The sequence below is a fragment of the Numenius arquata genome, chromosome Z (assembly GCF_964106895.1).
Source record: "Numenius arquata chromosome Z, bNumArq3.hap1.1, whole genome shotgun sequence".
NCBI lineage: Eukaryota > Metazoa > Chordata > Aves > Charadriiformes > Scolopacidae > Numenius > Numenius arquata.
The window spans coordinates 40,338,473-40,356,589 of NC_133616.1; the positions used below are offsets into that span (position 1 = coordinate 40,338,473).

The 18,117-nt window shown below is 39.4% G+C and overlaps 1 protein-coding gene across 1 annotated transcript in view; it reads left to right on the forward strand.

The window, feature by feature from the left end:
* Nucleotides 1-1,610: 1,610 nt before the first annotated feature.
* Nucleotides 1,611-18,117, forward strand: part of TRPM3 (transient receptor potential cation channel subfamily M member 3) — a 276,125-nt gene continuing 259,618 nt past the window's right edge. Inside the window, exon 1 of the mRNA XM_074166020.1 lies at nt 1,611-1,700. Coding sequence (XP_074022121.1) covers nt 1,611-1,700 — 90 coding nt within the window. The remainder of the gene's footprint in view (nt 1,701-18,117) is intronic.

Below are 18,117 nucleotides of genomic sequence, written 5' to 3' on the forward strand. Positions count from 1 at the left end.
GACCTCCTTTGGGGAGGAAGACTTGGGTGTAAACATGAATCCTTACCCGGCTATACTCCAATAACTTCAGTGTTTTTAGGATCCTCCTTGGAGGATCTGATGGTGTTGACTGGTACTGAGTTTCCCTGTTCTCCCCAGAGTTGTCTGTCCTTAAACAAACTTTAAAAAGCAAACCAGAAGTATTGTTCCATGTTAGAGGGTTTTAGATTTGTGACCCTCCTTCAAGCCATTAAAGACAGTAATATGTAAACCAGGCATATTAGCACAGCCTTGTGGAAACAATACTCTTCATGTGTCTCCCCTCATTTGGAGAATTATTCAGTTTTTGCTGATGAATGTAGACACAATAATAAGAATAAATTATAAATAGAGGAGAAAAATATGTCCACTATGGGAATTAAAAGGAAATAGGGAAATGGAAGATCAGTGAAATCTACCCAAGTAAACTGAATGTGTATTATCTAACCTGAGTTACGACAGATTTAAACTTTAGTGAGAAGCGGCTGTTTTCCTCCATAATCTGAGCAAACTCTCATCATCACTGGCAAAATAAAAAATTCCCATTGCTTTACAAGATGTTTGGTTTTGCACTTTCTAACTCTTCCCTCATGTAATCTTCATCCCTGCCAAAAAATAGTGGGAAAAAGGTATTTCTCCTTTAGCGGGAGAGCTGGCTTTAAGAATACCTTCATTAACTGGGAAAGGCAGATACTGCCCCAAATGGAAACATGCCTTGCTATAGTTGAATTGCCCCAAATGGAAACATACACTTGGATTGCCCCACCACTACTACTTCATGTGTTTGCACGTCTTCAAACAAATTATTCTGCACATAGGTTTAATATTAAAATTAGCTGAATTCTGAACTTGGTGGGTTTTTGGTTTTTTGCCCGAATGGACACGTTAACACCCATACTCTTATAGTATAGCTTCTAACCACTGCCACTTGCCGCTATGCCAGACCAATGAAACTATGCTTTCTAGGTCCATTATATCAGTAAATCAGGAGTGAAATATTTTTTTTTCCCCTCTCAATCTTTGCTGTCTGAGCGTTGGCCCCTCCCCTCATGCCGGTTTCCCTCTCTTCGCAATGCTTTGGGAAAGAAAGTGCAAGTGCCCCTCCGCTTGCTTTATTTAAATTATCTCCTTTCCGCCCTGCTCGTCGCCCGGGGAAGCGGGGGAGCGCGGCGGATGGCCCAGCTTGCCGGGGAGCGGCTAACCTGGCATCTCTCTGCTGAGGAGGGCAGGAGGGAGAGAGCGGGAGCGGCAGCATCTCCCACTGCAGCCTCTTTTTTTATGCGGGCTGCCCCTTTCCGCCCAGGCAGCGCAGCCTGCCCCGAGCGGCGGGCACATCGCCTCCATCCCGCCGCATTTGGTATGCATGAGCACTGCCGTTCCCACGCAGGAGGTTGCTTTCTTAAGGAGGATCGGTGGCCGCAGCCGCTCGCCCAGCCCAGCCCAGCCCTCTGCCCGCGCCGGGCCAGCCCTGCCCTGCGGCACCGCGGGCGCGGGCGGATCGCGCGTGGGATGCCCGCGCCCCGGCGGGCGGTCTCGGCGGTCGGCGCTGCCAGGTCTGCGGCGGATCTCCCCGTGGGGTTTGTGGAGGGGTCATGAATCAGACCGACGCTCCCCGGCCACTCAACTGGACCATCCGGAAGCTGTGCCATGCCGCCTTCCTCCCCTCCGTCAGACTTCTTAAGGTAGGGTGGGTGACAGCCGGCGGTGGGAACCGCTCAGCATCCGCCCGGAGGGCTGCGGGCGCTGTTGCTGGAAAGTTAATTCAGAAATAGTCCCAACTTTACTGTTAATTAGCCGCCCTGCTGCTAATTTAACACCTCTTGCGAGTACCTGAAGATACCAAAATTGGGTGTCTGTACTCCCCTTGGGAACGTTTTTCTGTCGAGACGGGTCTGTGAGAGGGGTAAAAAGGGAGTAGGATGGTGGATATCCTCTGTGTTTCTATTTGCTTCGTCTTAGAGAAATTAAGGCGTGAACTTCTAGGGATGAAGAAGCAGTCTGTTTCTAAGGTGTGTTCCTTTGTGAACAGCCGTCTGCTCTCTATTCTTTGGGAAACCCTTAGGTTTCCCAAAGATCCGCTACCCGAAGGTCTGCTACTACTCAGAACAATTTGCAAGTCAAATAGTATGAGAGTAGACAAAAATTATCTCGGTTTGTTGAAAGCTCTGCATAGGAGCAAGGGTTAGTTAAAGACCAGCAGTGCAGGCAGCATCAGTGAAACTTTCTGATGGTGGTTTATTTATTTATTTATTTTGTTTAAACCAAGTGGCACAGTTCTGAAGGTGCTTTTGAAGGTGTTTTAAATGTGCTTTCCTAGGACGTAATTATTAATTATTTGAAAAAATTATTTGTGGTTATAGACAGTGGAGACCTCTTAATCTCAGCACGCAAAGTTCCACTACTACTGTGTGTTCCACTGAAGCTGTTTTAGAGACTTGTGTAATTGGAAAACAAAGTATCTTGAATCAACTTTTTGATGAAAAATAACCCCCACATTACGTTAAAGTGAAAAATCGTCTTTGTTCTTGGAACTTCTTAATTGGATTATACAATGAAAACTTAAACAGTATAATCAGGTCCCTTTAGCTTTCTGCACCTGTAATGTGTTTTATAAAATGTTGGATTAATGACACTAATTAACTCGGTTCATCTTAGTATTTGATAGTTTGGCTTTGAAATTAATATGCAGCCAGGTAAAACATGGCTACTCGAATACTGTATTAGGAGGTAATGTTTGATATAACCATTTGATTTTGTGTGGGTAGCTTTGAAATTAGGTCAGTCCTTACTAATGCAACGTATTTGAACAGCAGTGTGGTGTATGATAGTGCACTCAGCAGACTTACTGCACATATAGCTATTGTATATGTGATACATAAGGGACCATACTGTGTATCATAACAGGTATTTGTCAAATCCTGACAGGAAGGATCTACCCTTGAAATATATTTTTGCTTCCAAACCAGATGCATGGCTGCTGGGAGATACATTGTGAGCAGAAGAAAGATAAAACTTAGATTGCTGAAAAAAATCAAAATATAACTAATAAAGAACAAATCAGAAAAGTGGTTTGGATTCCTTTGCAAAGGCTTCGCCCCTCTTCCCCCCACCGCAGAAGCACACAGTACAATATCCATAGTCTACAAGTCAAATACCTTTAGGAAAATATGATTTTCCTGAAGTGTGAGAACACAGATGTGGGGAATTTTATTATCATTCTCAATATCAGGAAAGGAAAGAAAAGGAAAAAAAGTAGTCTGCAATATTCCTTTTTTGGGAGACGAATGTTGCCCCCTGTGTATGGTTTCTCTTCACTGCACGTTTTAAGGGTGAATGTTGCAATTAATTATTAAAAGAGCTGACTAGAAATGATTTTCTGAAGCTACAGCTGTAGCCTTTTAAGGCCAGATAGTGAGTGGACCCTGTGGTGTTAATAAGACCAGGGCAAATAACGTGAGACAAGCAACCTCTGCACGAAGGGGTGTGTGAGGTGTGTGAGAGACCACAGCAAAGGAGGTGGGACTCTGGCGCCTTCCTGAGCTGATGCACAGAACTGGTTGATTGGAGAGGGAAACGCATATATCAGCATCTTCAAGGCTCCCAATCAGCTTAAAATTTTGCTTCCAATACATGCTTCTTATCTTTGTCTTTTATTATTTAACATGTTCAAAGCAAGTGAGTCACATAAGAGCAAGGTCCCCATTGTCCTAATTTCCCAAGAGACCCAATCGCCAACCTGAAGGACTTCTGTCATGAAGAGCTATTAAGGAAAGTGTGGTAACAGCAGCATTAAATTACCAGATGAGTAGTATAAATATTTTCCTGCTTTTCCTCAGGGATTTTGAAAAAAATATGTATACAAATTCATTCATCAGAAAGGTGTCTGTATTATTTTCTCTTTTGTGTCTTTCTCCAAAAAAAAAAAAAAAAAAAAGAAACCTTTACACACACACCACACCCCCCAAATGAGAGGTGCTCCTGTAAATCCACGAACATTGGGAAGGTGAGTGCAATAATTTAAGTTTGCTTTTTAATTGCCCAGTTTCCAATGGATTAAGTGGTTTTAAGGGCTAATGCAATATTGTTTCTCAGAGAACATCCAGTAGACCCTTTTTTATACAGCCTTTCTCTGCAGAGAATGCCCTCAGTAACAGAATAAACTTTGCAAAAGCTGATATGTAATGGCACATTTTATTATTATCTGCTTTATCTATGGTTGCCAAACTCTATTTCAATGTACATTGTAAATTTATTAAGAGGATATAGAATATTGTCGTTTCTTTGTCATTTCCATGCTTTATTTTGGTCTACTGGAACAAAAAAACTAAATGACATCATTAAGTTCAATGATACACCTTTGCCTGAAGTTGTAAGAATGAGAGGTAGCAGAGATTTCCTGTTTTACACACACAAAAAATGGCATGACCTGCACCTTGGTAATAAACAGCACAAACTTTTCAATTAATACCGTGTCTTCTCAATTAGAAGTTTAAAGTTCTTATCCTGCAGATATAATTTTAAGCAAAGCATCAGTCCTTTCACACTGATGGATCTAAATAAACACTGGAATCTAGGACTTGCATGGAGGCCTCTCACTTTGTATTGGCCACTAACAAATATATAGGATTGTCTTGAAATGACCGGTTTTAAATAAATAATAAAAGGTGTTATTCAACAGGTAGGCTATGCTCTTATTCTGTTCTGTTGAAATGGCGTGCAGTGCTCGGTTGCCTGAACTGTCATTTGATACAGCTGTGGCCACAGTGGCCTCATTTGATTTAGATAAACTAGGATCATTTGCAGATGCTGTTCTGCTTTGCTCCCTGTGCTTTTCTTCCAGGCATATGTTCCTGTTCTAACCCACTTCCACTAATACCCTCTTGTTTAGGTACAGTTTTATAATCCTATTTTTTCAGTTTTTCGTTTTCTAACAGGCACACAGAGTACTAGGAGATGTATTTGAAGTACAGATTGAGACAAATTATTGGAGAACACTTACAACTTGTGTCATCAGCTCATCCTTCGCTGCTCCCATTTTTATCCCTAATAAATATTTCCTGTAGCACATTCTATGCTGGTACTTTTTGTAGTTGTTACAATATGCTTAAACACACACTAACGCACCATCTAATGCCTTCCCATCTGAAGTAAGAGGATTAAGAAGTGCCTTGAGCACATGTGCAGAGAGGGCAGCTTTGTGCAGAGAGGGGAACCGTCATTCTCCCCAGGCGGTCAGGTTAGTTTCCAGAGAGGGCTTTCCAGCAGTGACTTGTTCAGCTTCTGTTACTCTACCTGACTTCTGAAGATTCTTTCTTTTGGCCTGTGTTTGGCCAGGGTCTTGTTACCTTAATGCTTTTTTATTTCTTTTAAGGAAGGTTTAGTATTAGCAGCAAGCAGTCCTGATCCACTTTGTGCTATTGTATATGTAAGAGCTATTGTTCCAGTTGCAGAAAGATCTGCTAGTCACATTTCTGTTTGTTTTATGGTGGAAGAGAGTTTCCAACACTCCACAGGTCAAAAGAAGAGATTGCCTCCCAAGAAAGGAAGCCAAGTCCAAATGGCAGGATTTAGAGAAAACAGAAATTTTAGAACAACATTGTATGCTCCAAAAAAATTAATGAATGACATCATACTAAAGACTTCTCTCAGAGGACCCTGTGCACTAGGAGAGCCTGCGGATGTTGCACTTCTGCTTGGGACAGATATGATACAGATATGACACATAATCAATACACTAAAAAAACCCAAACAACCTAAAATGAAAATACTTGGAGGACTGAAAAATAAAGTCTGTAATGCACAATAAGTTTAACACCACAGATTTAGAGATGTGCATGCGTAGAAGTATTATACTAAAAATTTGGAAAGCAACAAATTATCCAACCTATTTTTTCTTAATAACACTACTAAAATTTTTTATAATGAATTTGAATTACATATGAGTAAGTAGACATGGAAGGCAGAAACTTTGGAAGGGTCAGAGGAAAGGAAACAGAGTGAACCAAAAGAAACACTGGAGAAAATGTTTTGGCTAATTTTTCCCAGCACGTGGCTCAGTAAAAATGCCTGCTCAGTTCTACCAAATAAATACAAAGACCATATACCTAACGTGGGCATCAGCCTAATCTAGCTCCAGGAACTGATGGAAGCTTAAAGAGATCAGACACTAAAATTCTTACCAAAAGGGAAACTAGATTTTTTTTTTGTTAATTATTTTTATTTGATTGCCTACCAAGAATATATAAGGTAACCCAAGCGAAAATTAAAAAGCTAAAAAATGGTTCATTAGACACAGTGTCTTTTAAGTGTGACAATATGTACATATGAAATTCTGGCTGGGCTGGAATATGTGAAATAGAAGCGTGGGCAGTATTTCTCTGGCTACAGCAAGTTTGGTTAAGTCCATTAAGAAGGTATCTACAGCATTAAAGACTGGGAAATATGTGGCAGGATTACCTTTTATTAAGGTAGATGGTGAAATACCACACTGTTCAACAGCTTAAAGAAGCTAAAATATGATTTCTATTTGATTACCAAACACAACTTTATTTCAGGATAGTTTTAAAAAATCTGATTTGGTAAACTGAATGAAAAATTTGCTCTCCAGAATGGTGGAAGAATGAAACATGTTCTTCATAAAACTAAATATTTATGCTTCTACACCCTCTATTGTGAGAAAAAGGGACTGTAAGACAGAAGAAAGTTGTATCTTTTGGAGCTGATTTAATTTCTCACACGGATTTGAAATTAAAAAATATTATTGGACTGATAGAGTAGTCCTATAACTCAGGGAAGATACTTATAATACATACATTTTAAAATTACTTGCAAGTGGATTTTTGTGCCATAATCATGAGATGGTAATATTAGATTTTGTTATGGTCTTCAGAAACAGAAGTGTAAGCATTTTATGCTATTTTATTAACTATCAATGAGAAAATGAGCAGAAGTCTAGACACAAAGACAGTCAAAATGTGTACATTTTTTTCTCTTAGCTAGTCTTTTTATGTCCAGTTGACAGCGGGGTCTTCTGGTTTGTCACTGCTTAATAGTTAAGTATTGATCTGATTATTGTTTTAGTTTATTTACCCTATCCGCCTTTCAAACTGCAACAAAACAAGAGGGCAGGTTTACTAAGCCTTGACTGAAGAACTGAGATACTTGGAACGAATCCTAATGCATACTGTTATCATTAGTGAGCTGGTGCACTAAATGTTTCTGAAAGTAATATGCACATTACCGACAGTAAAACGAGGGTAGTAATTTACCTGTGCCTGCACTCAGCTGCTTACTGAATTAAATTCTAATAACGAATGAGCCACTGCTATGCTTCCTTCAGGAGAGTTTGATGCATTCTGGGAAGTAATGACAGTTCAGCCCTTAGGATCAGACTGCTTAAAACACAGGCATGTAGAAAATATCAGTCAATGTAACAGTTTTCTTGTAAATTCACTAATAGAAAAACTACTCATGCCTCTTGGTATGGTGGGACGCTGTAGACGGTATAAAAGATAGATGAGTTTTCAGAGTGCATGCAAATTCTGTTCAGAAAGAAATTATTTGATAAACAAACTTGTGTTTTCCTACCAGAAAGATCATATTTATATCTATTACAGTTGTAATAGATGTTGCATGTTTTTGACTCTAATTCACATATTTTCTGGAGTGCATTATTTGTCCTCAGAAGCTCAGAAGCCATGTTATCAGCAAAGATGAAGATTCTACTTTCTTTTGTGTGTTCTGTTTGGCACTCCTGTGCCACCAGTTTCATCATTTAAAGATGGCAGGAAAAAAGACCTGGCTAGGGCATTGCTATGTCTTTGCAGTCTCTTGCTTTATCATCAAGAAATTAATTTAACACCCCAAATCAGGGGAGCAATGGCTGCTGCAACGGATCTTCACCGCACCGTTGCACGGGTATGCTTGCATTACTGCTGCTCAGCTGTTAATGGCAGCTCTAGTGCTTCACATTTCACAACCAAGTAATGGCAGCGTGGTGAAGGCATTTTACAGCTAGGGTTGAAGAACTGATAATATGTCTTTTGGGGAGCTGCACATTCCCAAAAAGCTGCTTCTTTCTTGAAGTCACGCTTCTCACCGACAATGAGATGAGCTGATCCTTCTCACATGGCAACTGGGCGTGTTCATGTGTAAGGAGTTCCTGACAGATTATGTCAGTTCATTTCTTCTGAAGGGGAAAGAAATGTGGAAGCTGATAATGATTTTCCTTTTTTATACACAGAAGTAGTCACTTTGTGTCATTAATTCTTTGGTGCAGCATACATTTTTATGTGCTCTTAGGTGAATCAGAGCTAGTTAGCAATTTGCCTTATTGACTGAATTTTTTCCATGAATATGACTCAGGTTGATGACCACTGACTCGGAAATGATGTAGCAGCAAATCAGTATCCACAACAGGAAATATTATCCCAATTAAGGCAAAAGAAAGGGAGAGATCAAACCAAAAAGCCTAGCAGTAGAAGTCATGTTTCCATGGGTTAGCCTACATGTAAAAGAGGTAGATGCATTAGTGCCATTTTGAAGGAAGAGGCTGTAGTCTACTAATTTCATGTAAAAGGAAAAATTATTTTGACTTTCAGGTTGGAAAAGGCTGCATGAATGCAAAGTTTCTGCTTTTAAACCAGAGAATTATAGAAAGAAATGGCTTTTCTTTCTAGGTGTGTCACCACTGTGTGAGTGCGTTCCAAAAAGAAGTGATAGAAATGTAAACAGGTAGTATTGAATTTTCAGTCTTGATGCAGCAGCTAAGATACAGAAATACCTGGCTGTTTTAAAGTAAGGATCCTGCAATGACTACAGGTTTTTTGTCCTCTTGCATGTCAGTATTATTTTGCAGTGTTTTCCCTAAATCCAGCTGTTCCATTAGTGTCTTTGCCTTTGTCCTACAAAGCACAGTGGAGTTCTGCCGCCTTCTGTGCCACAAGACCAGTGAGCTACAGCAACGTATCAGAGGAGTCATCCAGGGTTGTCCATGTTTCCTGCACACAGACGGGCTTGGCTCATAAATGATCTCTGCTTCCCATGAGGCTCAGTCTTTTCAGATTTGAATGAGTGGCCTCTATTCCTGCTGGCCTTTGCAAGAATCGATAATATATGAAACACTGCAATAAACTTGCCTATCAGAAAGAAAATGCAAGTTTCCTAATTTGTGATTGCATAAGAGATGCTTTAGGGTCTTGTTTCCAGGGAACTTAATTTTTTTTTAAAAGTAACATTTTGCTGTATATTAACACAATAGAAAAAAAAAATAAGGCTGATTCTGAGTAGATGCCATTGTCTTAGAAATAGTTGAAAATGCTACTAAGTACAGAAGTCATACAAGCAAGAGGCTACAAATACAATGCTTTTTAATGTATTGGTGGAATTCTGTATTAACAACATAAGTTTCTAATGTTGTTCTGCAATACCGTTCCTTATGTTTGAAAGGATGGCATGTGAGAAATTCAGGGCACAAGACCATAAAGTGAAAGAGTGGTTTTATTCCACCTGAATTGCTAACAAGACTATGCTACAGTGCAAAAAGAAATACCCTTGGGGCCCTCTGGAAATTTATGTCAAAGCTGGTAATAAAGCATGAAATAAAATCACTTCATTGAAAATATCTTTCATCCCCCCAATAATATGATGACATGAAACAGTCTGTCAAACTGCTTTTAGCAGTGTCAAGGAAGTTACTGAAGAAAATATCAGGATTCTTATAATGTAATTAAAACAATAATCAGACTGATTTTACATTAGTGAGAAGATGATTGAGTGAAAACACAATCTTTCACCTGTTGTTGGTAGATGCAGAGGGCAGATGTAGTAACTTACTGAGGCATCATAATTAAGAATTCAAGGAGGATGCACCACGTTGTTTTGTTACGGGAGGATGCCATTTTTTTGAACTTTATGATTTACTGAATCAGCATGTCATGTTGCTGCCAATTGTTTTATGTTTTAATGCAATACCACACCTCAGTTTCCCAGTACGATAGCTCAATGTGCATCTTTGCATACAGCTAGAAAGAGAAACCAAAATTATAGTTGGATGAACTAATTACAGGTTACACTGAGGACCTTCCAGACTAACTTTTCTGTGAGTGTATGTAGAATTCTCTAAGTTTTCTGAATCGCAGAAGGCATTTTCCAAATACATTCTTATTCAACTTTTGGGTTCCGTACTTCAGATTACTTGGTAGTGCATTGTGCAGGGGGCTGTATTTGATGAACAGGTTTTTTTTTCTGGCTGCAAATTCTGTGTTATCATATTAAAACTGTGAAGGTTTGCACAACCTAGCCATAATACTACTGCTTTTCTCAGGTTTGGTTGGGCTTTTTTTCCTACATTTCTGCCTACCTCCTTGCTGGCACTTTTCCTGAACTGCATCACTCAGAGCAGTTTTCTGACATTCAGCTGGTTAGCCTGTACTCACAGAAGCAATAGTGGTGCCAGGTTAAGGTGCCAATAATAATAGGAAATAATTTGCTACTTGCAGTCCAATGATTGAGCTATCCAAGCAAGACAACTCCCCCTCCCTGAAGGATGGGTAGCTCAGGCATCAACATTGCCCAAAATGCTCATTAAGACAAGCACAGCAATAGCTAAAGGAATCCCTTTGTTTTTTGGATCTGATGGCTGTAATTTTGTATTGTCTTTGATGTATCTAGTTGCAAAGTAATACTGCTTGGAAGTCAAACACTTTTTAAAATTATTCAGTTCAAATCCAAATGAGTCTTAAAAAAGAATATGATGCCAATTTTTTAGAGGTCCTACACTTAGTTTCTTCTGTGAGAACAGTGTAAATTGGGATACATCATGAAAAGAGATCCTCAAAAGTTGCTTACCGTATCCTGCCACTAGCAGAACTATGTCAATACACATAATTCTTACAGGCATGTCCTGGTTTGTGGCAAAACAGAATCAGCCCAGGCCAAACCTCAACAAGGTGTTTGTCTAAGACATGTCTAAGATTGTCAGGGGCAATCTTTTTACAGTGATCTTATCTATGGCATCAGAAACATTTTACTGTAGTGTCTGCCTGGATCTTTCTTGCTGCACTTTTAAAGTCTGTGATTTCTTGTTTTGCCTACTATGAGCACAGAGGACAGATGTAGCAATCATTTGCGCTTAAAAATTTTTGTGCTTTGTTTGAAATTGGCTGGTTTAATAGATCCGCTCATGACATATGGCTCTTTGTCATCTTCCAACATAGATTATTAGAGTATTTATTCCACTGTTTCCTCCACAGAAGTTAGACTGAGATTCCCTTGCTGCTTTCTTTTTTCTCTCTTTCTCTAGTCTTCAGGTGTCTTACTGGGAAGGCCAGCAGGGACATGAGGGACTCCTGCTCAATTTTCCATGCTAATCCTAGCTCTATAAGCTGGGCAAGGGTTGATAAGAAAACAGAAAGTACCACAACTCTCCTTCATTTCTGTCTCCTGAAGAGGAGACTCTGTTAAATTGCCTATGAAGTCTTTCTGATTTAACTGACTTTACAAGAATGTGAGGTGACTAACAACTATCAGTCTTCATTGAAAGCTTTGGGGGGCACAATCACTTTCTATTTGCACAGTAGAAACATTCCTTTTGTTTCTTTGCATGGTAATAAAATGAGTGCTTTTTAATGGTTGCATTAGCCCAGAAATTTTAAAACTCAATGTGGGGGACAATCAGCAGCCCAGTACTTATTAAGACACTGAACTGCAAGCAGTTTGCTACTTTTATTACATACAAATGAGGAAATTTAATGTTTATGTTAATTTCCTTGGAATAAAAAGGTGATTCTGATCCTTCTGACACAAACTTGGGGGGAGGGGAGGCAACAAAAGTGGTTTTCAGAGATATCCTACTGGGAAATTAAATGTGATCAGGTTATTTTATCTTGATACATGTGATTATTTAAGAATAATTTAAAGATCTGATCTATCAAGCTGAAAATATCGTGTGCAATTTCTTATTAATGGTAACTGTGGGAGCTTTAGCCTATTCAAGTTGGGAATAGTAAATTGTTCAGCGGGTTTCTTCCCCTTAGAAGCTAAGGACTGCTATTACTAACAACCAAGGATGAGTTTTTTTTCTTGTGGTTGCTTTTATTTTTTAAGTAGTGCAAATTTACAGTTTTATTTAATGTTCAAAAATTCTCAAGCATTATTAAAACATCCCATGATAAAATTGACATCTGTAGAGTTAGAACAAATGAGAACTACTTGTTCACTCACTATAGCAGTCTGCCAGGGATGTGACTACAATAGGCAGTCTTTAAGTATGGCAACTGAGCAAATCGTTTGCATCAAATTATCTGACAGATTTAACATCACAGTGCCATGAATTGTGTTAGCACAGATAATTTCCATTATTTTATTTAGGACTCCCCTTAAATCCAATCAAATCAATGGAGACAACGTCACTGATTTTTTTGGGGGGTTACCCTTATTTGCCAGATAGCAGAGCTTGAAGCTTGGAGCAGAGACACTGCAATAGTCCGTGATATATGTAATGTATACTATGTTATTTTGATTCAAGGCTGGGCATACGTTCAAGTATCTCTGCTGCAAACAGTTGTGTGCATAACTAATGCTGTAATTTTTTTCCATACCAAATCCCAAGTCTACTCTCCCCTTAAAGTAAATGAGGAGGGCAAAAAGCTGAAGCAAAATATTTAATATGATTAAACAAATATGAGTAGCTGCAGAGAAATGTGTGGAACATTTATTAATTAAATTGATTAACAGCATAGCATAGAGGAAAAAAAATGCTTTTTTATTTTCTTTGACCACTGAGGATGTGCTTACTATTCATGGCAGTTCTAGCCCTTGTTTGCATCAATGCAATCACAAAATTACATTTATTACAGTTAAACTACACTAATAGTGGAGTGTTTCCTCTTAGGGCTTTGCATATTGAAGTATTCTACTTTAGGTTGTTTTGTGGAATACGCTTTATTTCTGTATCAATGTGATCACTTAATATGATATAGCTTCAAGCCTTGATAACTAGATTCTTTGTGACAGTCATCCCAACCCTAATTCTACGCTTAGCACTTGTTATTAAATGCTCATTTGAAAGGCAGAGGTCATTTCATGTCAGGAAGGACTTTCTCCCCAATGGGGTTTAAGCTTGGCTGATGTGGCAGTTGGAACCCAGTTCCTTGGCCTTAGCCAAAGCAAGGTTAATACTGCAACACCATCTGAACTACGCTGGCGTATGTCTCTTCTCCTGCCAAAATGCTATTGCTTGCACTGGGTGTATATGTGTAGTCTAGAAAAAGATCTCTTGCAGATGAAAAATCCCAGTTCGGAAGCATCGTTTATGTACCATCATGAGTAAAACTAACATTAACATCCTCAAAGTTGCTTTTTAATGCCTAGTTTTTGTGTGCTCAGAATTAATATCCCTTGACACTTGATTGATTTTTCAGAAACCGCTGAGGCATCATTCTCTGGAAATAACAGTCCCAATACAACTGTAACAGCCTATTATCTTGTTTCCTGGAGCTGGAGGACTCAAAATTGCTAAGATGAGGGACTTACAGAGTGTCTGTATCAAAACTGCTCTGTTAAAACTCTAACTTTTTCTGGATTTCCTGTTCTGTGTTTCCATGATGCAATAGGCTATGACTCTGAATTTTGTGTTTGAGGTCTTCCTCAGATACTCGAATTAGCTGCCATTAAAACACTTGCTTCCTGCTGTGGGGGCTTTCAACTTTTCACCAGGAGGCCACAGGCAGCATAACATAATGCACTTGTTTCAGTGCAAAAAGGAAAGATTCAGTAAGGAATGAGATACCCATAATTAATTCAGTTAGTTGATATGTGATCTGAATATTCTGTGAATACATAAATGTTAAAGCACATTATGCTTAAAGCAGCAATTATTATTATATCCCACTTGTTTGGATTACATACGTATTAGTAGGTCTCCACTTGTACTATATTTTTTCCAAATTCCATTCATAAAAGTGGGTTATTTAAAAATAAAAAATTGAAGTAGATTAGCAACAGAAATATTGAAAAGATATTACAAGTAAAATAAAGCAGATGAAAATAGAAAAGTTAACATTAATGCAATGTCTTTGAACTTCATTCACAGAATAAAATACAGATACATTTTAGAATGTCCTACTACTAATACCAGTTTATTGCAGAAAGTTTGGGTATTACTAATACTAGTTTGTTGCAGACACTGTCTGCTGTTTGCTGTCTGCTTCCCGATCTCATTCTGGAGATAGCAGAACACCAGTCCCAGATCTGAGCTAAAATTAGTTAGCTCATCCATGTATAATTAGAATCATAGAATATCTTGAGTTGGAAGGGACCCATAAGGCCCATGGAGTCCAACTCCCTGCCCCTTGCAGGACTACCTAAAACTAAACCATATGAATAAGAGCATCATTAAGATGTTCCTTGAACTCTGACAGCCTTGGTGCTGTGACCTCTTTGCTAGAGAACCAGTGGCCGACCACCCTCTCAGTGAAGAACCTTTTCCTAACATCCAATCTGAACTCCCCTGGCACAGCTTCATTCCACTTCCACCACAGAGAGGAGATCAGCACCTCCACCTCCGCTGTCCCCCTTGAGGAAGCTGTAGACTGTGATGGGGTCACCCCTCAGCCTTGTATTCTCCAAGCTGAGCAAGCCAAGTGACCTCATCCGTTTCTCCTAAGTCTTGCCCTCAAGACCTTTCATCACCTTGGTCACCCTTCCCTGGTCACACTCTAATAGTTTGATGTCCTTCTTATACTGAGGCACTCAAAACTGCACACAGTATTTGAGGTGGGGCCACACCAGTGCGGTGTAGAGTGGGACAGTCGCTTCCCTTTAACCAGCCAGCTACGCTATGCTTGATGCACTCCAGGACACAGATAACCCTTTAGTCTGACAGGGCACACTGTTGACTCATATGCAACTTGCCATCAACCCAAACCCCAAGATCTCTTTCTGGGGGGCTGCTCTCCAGCCTTTCATACCTAATTTGTATGTGTAACCAGGATTACCCCTTCTCAGGTGGAGAATCCTGCCCTTGCTCTTGTTAACTTTCATACAGTTGGTGATGGCCCAGCTCTCTAGTCTGTCCAGATCACACTGTAAGGCCTCTCCACCCTTGAGGGAGTCCACAGCTTTTCCTAGTTTAATATCATCAGCAAACTTACTTAATGTACATTCAACTCCTGCATCCAGATAATTTATAAAAACTTTAAAACATTACTTGAATTTCCATTTGCTATTTTACTCTCAATACTAGAAACAGTGGTGGAAACTGGAGTTTGTGATGGACAGTGAGGTTAAATATGAGGCATCAGTGTGTTCTTTCAGCAAAGAGAGCCAGCTGCCTCCTGCACTGCATTAGGACTGTAGCCAGCAAGGGTCAAGGGAAGTGATCCTTCCCCTCTATTTTAAAGACCACATCTGAGTGCTGTGTCCAGTACTGGGCTCCCCAGAACAAGCATATGGACGTGTCGGATTGAGTGTGGTGGAGGCCACTGAACTGGTCAGGGAGTTTTGCGCATGACATGCAAGAGAGAGCTGTGTTTGTTCAGCCAAAGGAAGGGAAGGTAGAGGGGAAATCCTGTTTCTAGCTTTCTACATCTAAAAGTAGGGTACAGAAGAGTTGAAGCCAGAGGTTTTTCAGAGGTGCAGATTGTCAGGACAAGAGTAATGGAAACAGGTCATCATAAGGGTGTTTAAGCAGTGAAACAGGTTGATGTGGGGAAGCTGCAGACTTTCCATCCTTGGAGATGCTCAAAATTAAGCTGTATGGGGCCTGAGCAACCTGATCTAACTGGAGCTGTCTGGCAAATAGTGTTTCCTTGGTTTGATATAGTTTGCAAAATTGAGCAAAGATTGTTAATCATCAAAGAAAATGTCCTTGGTTTTGCAGACATCTCCTCTGTTTTAAGTGTGGGCAGAGATATATTGATATATTTTTAAGCACTTTCTTAAGCAGTGCAGAACAGCACTGCAACTGCTAGGCTGTTATCACAGGAGCTTCTTGAACTCAGGAGTTGTCAGAAGAGTCTTCAGAAGTTACTCTCAATGCTTGGTGACAGTGGATATATCAACGGTGAAAGGTGACAAACTTTCTATGTATTCAGTGGATGTGGAGCAGAGTGGTTTCTAGGTATACTTTACATTGCAGTTATGTTCCAGAGTTGTTTCTGCTGTAGCAGCTCTGCAGCTGAGTGTCTTACAGATTTGTTTGGATAGCTGATTGTATCACAATTGTAGAAACTGATTTACAGCAACAGGCAGCTTTCAGAAAGTTCAGACAGCCATTATGTCGACTCTTTAGCATGCTAGCAGTTGAGCTGGCAATTTATATCAGCTACCTGCTGTCAGGAGGTTTGTTATCTGTGACCTACTTCATTTCAAATTGAATATTTACTTGTTTATGCACACTTATGCACAGTGGGACTATCAGTCATTTCTTTGGCAGGATTTGTTTTGATAAGTCTTTATGAATAAGGCTGGGCATCACTGGCACCAATGGTGGAGGAAGCATCCCGAATGAAGCAGGGATTTCTTTTCAGGCTCTGGCTATCTCCTTCACAGAGAGAAGCACACAGACCCTGTTTGTCTGCTAACAATGAGGTTGTGCTTCTGCAACCATGTCTGCCAAGGATGATAGCAAAACTGTGTGCAGGATGAGGAAGGTCAAAGTGTCTCGGGGCTCACGTGTTATGGGTCCCCTTTGGATGATCCTGCTATCTACAGCAGAGGCAGTGGTTGATGTGCTTTCCTTTTCTTCTCCTCTCCTTGGAAGATGAGCTATTGATTGTACCTGGAACCAAAATATTAACTCACAGTCAGTTCTTCTGAAGGATCTTGTAGGATCCTTTCTAAAGTACAGTTGCAACACCTGCATTTATTTCCAAAGCTAGAAGATCTAGTCAGATAATTCCACTTCTGAAGCATGGAAGATTAATCACCTGTTAAAGTTATGCAGCTATATCCAGCCAAATGACATATGAGTTATTTACCAGCTATTCATGGGGCCTTGGTCATCAATGATGCTTTGAGCTCTGCTGTTTCTTCCCTTTGGCATATGGCAAAAGGTTTTGTGTGGATTGAAAGTGTTTTAATATGAACCAATTCAGCTAAATATAGAGTTCTATAATATACTGAAGGTCAGATCATATTATTTCTTTTCCAAATGGCTCTGAATTCTTACAAATATTAGAAATGGATTTCACTTTTATTTTTCAAACATTTTATCAACAGAAGGTGTAAACAAAACTCATTGCAGTGAATTAGAAGGATGGTTTCCTCCGTATTTGAATTAAAACAGAGATAAAGTAATATTATTTTTCTTAGTAAATATATAGTCTGTTGTATGGCAAAAAATAGCAGTTCTGGTACAAATCAGGTTAAAAAAAATAATTCTTGGATTCTTAATTAGTTATAGTTTGGGTCATTGAGTCTGTTTAAATATGATGTGCTCAGTAGTCATATTCCCATTGACAATTAGATGAAAAGAAAGAAACATTGTATTCACCTCTCAATGTTTTACAAACCATGTTCGGATTTGTACTCAGGTAGGAGTAAGACCCCACAATAGTACCTTCTCAGTTTGTGATGCTTTCATGTTATATGAGCCAAGAAAGTTAAGATTGTTTAATCGACCAAGAAATCTCCGAAGAGAACTCAAAGGAAGAAAGAAGGTAGAATTAATGATTCAATAGATGATTCTAGGAGTTGTGAGCCAGTGGGCTGAACCAATACTTCAGTATGGTGTTAGATGGACTGTGTAGCTGCTTCTGCTGGAAAACCAGGTTTTTCACATTACATGTATAATTTGGGGTGGGTATGTATTTGTCAGCTTTGAATGACCTGTATTGCGTTGCTAACAAAGTCTGCTTAGTCATCTGCATATTCCAACCCAGACCTCATGCTTTCTTGTGACAGGATACACAGTTTGCACAGGTACTTTGTTCTTTATTCAGATTTTAAAAATTTTTTTTAACCTTCATTGTGAAAGATGATTAAATTACTGTCTCCAAGGCCATGCAGAATGAAGATATAAATAAACTATTTATGAGGTATGAATCTCTAGCTAAGAAAATGAAAAGTTTCTGATATAGCCACCTTAGAAAAGTTTTA